We start from the raw sequence: 4,590 nt of genomic DNA, 5'->3' as shown, positions 1-4,590 counted from the left end.
CAGAGACTCCTGTCCCCCAGATCTTGGCTTCGCGATGGCGGCGGCTCTGGAAAGTTTCTCGTACCGTGGCTTTTCCGCCTCGAAGATTTAGGTCAGGGACCTTTATATAGGCGAAGAGGCGGAGTCGGAAGGTCGACGAGGCGGCGACACACTAGGGGGTGATGCGTGTAGTTGACACTAGGGGGTGACTGCTATATGTATGACTTTGAGGCTGCTCGAGATCTAGGCTTATTAAACGTATGATTTTGATTCTCTGCTATATGTACGACGTTGAGGCTGCTCAGGATCTCGGCTTATTAAACGCATGATTTTGATTCTCCCTGTGTCCTCTCAGATCAACTTCCTATAGGTGTGATAGAGGCTCCTGAGACAGTCGCCAAAAATAAACTTGACAAGAAGCTTGTAATAGCTCTTGTGCTCTGGTTTTATGTAAAGAGTATTTGTTGTGCACTTAATTAGGGCATGTCTGAATGTGGTGATGTATGTGCTTCTGGTGCGGTCTTCTGATGCAAGATTAATACTACTAGTACTACGGGTTCGATTTTCTGATGTGCGTATCTCATCAAGTTTTCTTCCTGTCATGTTACTGTGATACTATGTGCAAAGAGCATGTTCCAGCGAATCCGCAGTTACTTAAGTTGTGTTTTTTCATAGTCATAGGGGAGCCAATACGACAACACATACTCGAGCTAGACAATCAGAAGGAGCGATGTTAATTGTTTGGCATGATGATCCTCCTGATTATATTATAAGTGTGCTGACGAATGATGTATCACGGTTTTCCTTTAAAAAACTTCTTATCGGATCTGTTAGTTTTCGAGTAACGTGAGCACACAATATATGAGCAAAGAACGAACGGCCGTTTTAATTTATCAGCAAAGATGAGTTATTTCACGAGATTCAGGGAAGAGGATGATAACCAGATCAGATCTCGTCGTGTCTGGATACAACCACACCAATTCGCGGAAGCGATCAAAACCGGCCCTCAAACTAACTCCAATCGACGAGAATGGACAGCGGCGGCGGCGGCGGCGGCGGCGGCGGCGGCGGCGGCGACGGCGACCCACAAGTGGGCCCATCGGCAACCCCTCAGCGTGGCAGAACAACATCGTGCGGCGATGGGTCTCCGATCGACGAGAAAAGAAGAAGGACGGAGAGCGGCGCCGTCGCATCGTCGACAGCTCCTCCACGGAGCAGGGTGGTGTACGGCCCCGACGGGTTTCCCGCGGACGGTGTAACACGTGCCGTCCTCCTCCCCGACTGCAAGCATAGCGATGGATCCATCTACACGGTCGATTACTGGAGTAAAGTGTATCGTCTCGGTGATACCAGAGAGAGTAAGCGCACTACAGCCTTCCCGTCTTAATTGTTTGACAACTTGTTAGCTTGCCCTTAATTAGTAGCTTAGCTCATGTCGGTGATTCATTTCATAGTAACATCCTAAAATTGTGTTCTAATTTTGTGGATTGTAAGTACTCCGTATCAAAGCTCAATTTAGTTTGCAGCAGGAAGAGGATGTTCCCACTTCAAAGCCTGTTTAAAACTGTCCTCCAATCCTGTTTGATACCCAAAATAATATTTGAGTTCTAATGACAGGAGCTAGCAAATTGTTCACAGAACACATAAATGGTTAACTGTCTCGTTATCTTTATACACAACACATTGCAAGGGGTTAACATTTCTTATCATGAATGTAGCCCCAGGATTTTGTCCATAGTTATTGGTGTAATCTGTGCTTACTAAATGGAGTTCTTACCCAAATTTCTTGTACTTCAGTTCCATCTATGCCATCCTAAATTAGCATTTATGCTCTTCTTTTTTTGAACTTTTTATCACCTGTCCTATAAGTACTGTCAAATGTTAAAGAGGCATATCCTCACAAGAAAAGTATAATTTGGAAGGCATGAACGATATAAATGATTGATGATGCGATTTATAATATTCAGAGGATTGCTTCAAACTTTCAAAGTACTCAACACTAGATTACTTGCTGATTTTCACTACCAGAAACTTCCTATGTGTATTTGATGTCTCCCTTTGTGCTTTTCAATTTACTCTAGCTAAAAGTTATAGTTTCCTAACTTGAGTTGATGCATGTTTCCGTGTTTTAGACAACACTAGTTATTATGTAATCAAGTCAAAACAAATTTACGCAGGATAGCTTTCCCAACAGAGCCTCTCTCGCACCTAACCATGAGCCCGTACGCCGTGATTTAAACCGTGCTTCTATCTGTTTATCCTTTTTTGGGTTAACAATTTTAATCATCTACTGCATGTACAATGTTATTGCTGCTCGATCAGCTTGTTTGGAGCCAATGATGATGACAGACACATGGACCTCCTGCTCTCCGGACTGGGGGAATTGTGAAAGGCATGATAGTTGCACCATGATGCAGATATCCTCGCTGAAGCTACCTTACACTTCTGCTTCTATCAGTGGCCCAGTTCAGTTGTATGGGTACATGGCTGTCCGGGATCTTTTGAACCCTTACCGAAACTACATCTTCAACCGCAGCAGGGATGATCCTTTCATTGTGGAACAGGAGGATGGGTTTATACAAATGACTGGCCCTAAGAGAGGAATCAGAAATGATGGTTATGTGCTGCTTGAGTTCGACATGAAGATCAAGACTGGAGATGAAGAAAGTGATGATTTACAGCTCATCGATGGTGTTGCCTACTTCAACAACCTAACCATAATGAATGCTACTGAGCACAAGCAGCGGATCGATGGTGATCACGGTGCGGTGGACATAACTCTCTCGCTCCTGCGCTCTGCGGTGGAGGCCACGGTACAGGTCGGGATATCAGATTTAGAGCATGGCAGCGGCTTAAGCCTGCGTCTAACAGCGTCATATATCAGCTCACATTTTGTTCTGCGTGAACGAATCCAGCTGTTCGATGGTGTTGTTGATCCCGAGACGTGTGAGCAGAACAAGTACGTGGTTGCTGTGCCATGGAAGGTTATTCTCAGTCTTAAGTTGCAGATCAGTCAAATTGGTGGCTCCCACCGTTCTGTTGAGGAATTCTGTCTCTGCTCCCCTCGCAAGCATGGGCATGAGAACCTTACGTTCGAGCTTGGTTTCGCCACTGTAAAGGTGAAGGTGACTTGGTCGACTTTGGACATACCGCGCAGCCTTCTCGGACCGGATTGCTACATGTATGACTTTGAGGCTGCTGAGGATCTTGGCTTATTGAACCTTATGGGGTTAGAAGAAGCAAACTGATTCTGTAGAGATGAAAGTGCGATGTCCAGTTTCCTCGGACCAACTTGCTACAAGTGATCAGCTGCTGAGATTGCCACCAAAATAAACTTGATAAGTGTCCTAGCTAATTCTTCTTGTACTCTGAGTATATGTAAAGATTATCTGTTGTGCACTTAAGTGATCTATGTGGTTCTGCTGTGGTTTTCTTGTACTCTCAGTTTAATAAGTAAAAATATCTGTTGCGCACTTAATTAGGGCATGTCTAAATGTGTTGCTCTATGTTGTTATGGTGTACTTTTCTGATCTAATATCTCTCCGTTTGGTTTTCTGATGTACATATCTCATCAAGTTTAATGTATCACTTCCTTCGACTCTACTATCCTCACGAAAAAAAAGGCACCGCTGGATATGGAAGTGCTTGGCCCGTTTTTATTAACATTACACATGATAACTATCAACAGGATTCTTTGGACACATGGAGTAGAATGAAGTGAAATTGGAGTATCTCATCGGTGATTAAAAAAAATCCTTGAACACCAAAGCATGGGTTCAAATTTACCATAACAAGTAGTACCAATTCACAAAGATGCATTAGCAGCAAGCGGTTTGATACTTTCTAGAGTGGAGCGACACAAGCAACAAATAGGTTCAGTGATATCTAACAGTAGATTGAAGCAGGTAAACTCTCTTCCCTATCAACGAACACACATTCGTCCAGCGGGAACAAATCCAAATCTCGGTCCACTGGGACATCTTGTCCCTCATATAGCAGTGACCAACTGTCATGCAACACATTTAAAGAAAAAAAGGTGGGTCAGTTTATTGAACTTTCACAAAACAAGCAAAAAACAAATAGCATTTAAATATGTTCAAACCTGTTTAAACCATGTTTATCGTTAGTATCGGCAGCACTATGCCTACAAAACCAACAAACGGAAGTTTAAAATCATACAACTGAATTGGATTTGAAACAAGCAAAAACAATAGTGGCATTTATATGTGTTCAAACCTGTTTGAATCACGGTTATCTTTAGTATCAGCAGAACAAACGACAGTTTTAACATCATATAACTGAATTGGATTAGTCAATGAGAGAGGTCGGCTCCATGAGGTCTCTGCCTCAGAAGCAGAAAATGGCTTAATTAAGCTTTCATCCGTAGGCCTTGAAACATATTACATTGGTAAGAAAAAATCACAGGGCTGGAATCTTGAGAAGAAATTTTCAACAACGAGCTCTGAAGTTTCAGATATCGTTCCATAATCTCCTTTTGGAGCATCCAAAACAACAAAGCAACATCACTCTCCCTCCTATCTCCTTTAGATGCATCGTCTGTAAATTTCCTATCACTACGGAAAAGAAGCCGTTGCCGTGCGAGGCTTTGGA

The 4,590-nt window shown here is 43.1% G+C and overlaps 1 protein-coding gene across 1 annotated transcript; it reads left to right on the top strand.

Moving 5' to 3' along the window:
• The first annotated feature begins 930 nt into the window (after positions 1-930).
• On the top strand, positions 931-3,457 carry LOC127325698 (uncharacterized). Its single transcript, XM_051352510.2, has 2 exons — positions 931-1,337; positions 2,302-3,457. Exons 1-2 carry the CDS (start codon positions 1,010-1,012, stop codon positions 3,225-3,227), a joined length of 1,254 nt encoding a protein of 417 aa, XP_051208470.1. The 5' UTR covers positions 931-1,009; the 3' UTR covers positions 3,228-3,457.
• The last annotated feature ends 1,133 nt before the right edge of the window (positions 3,458-4,590 follow it).

The sequence above is a fragment of the Lolium perenne genome, chromosome 4, assembly GCF_019359855.2.
Source record: "Lolium perenne isolate Kyuss_39 chromosome 4, Kyuss_2.0, whole genome shotgun sequence".
Lineage (NCBI taxonomy): Eukaryota > Viridiplantae > Streptophyta > Magnoliopsida > Poales > Poaceae > Lolium > Lolium perenne.
This window is presented reverse-complemented; position numbering and strand designations above follow the sequence as displayed.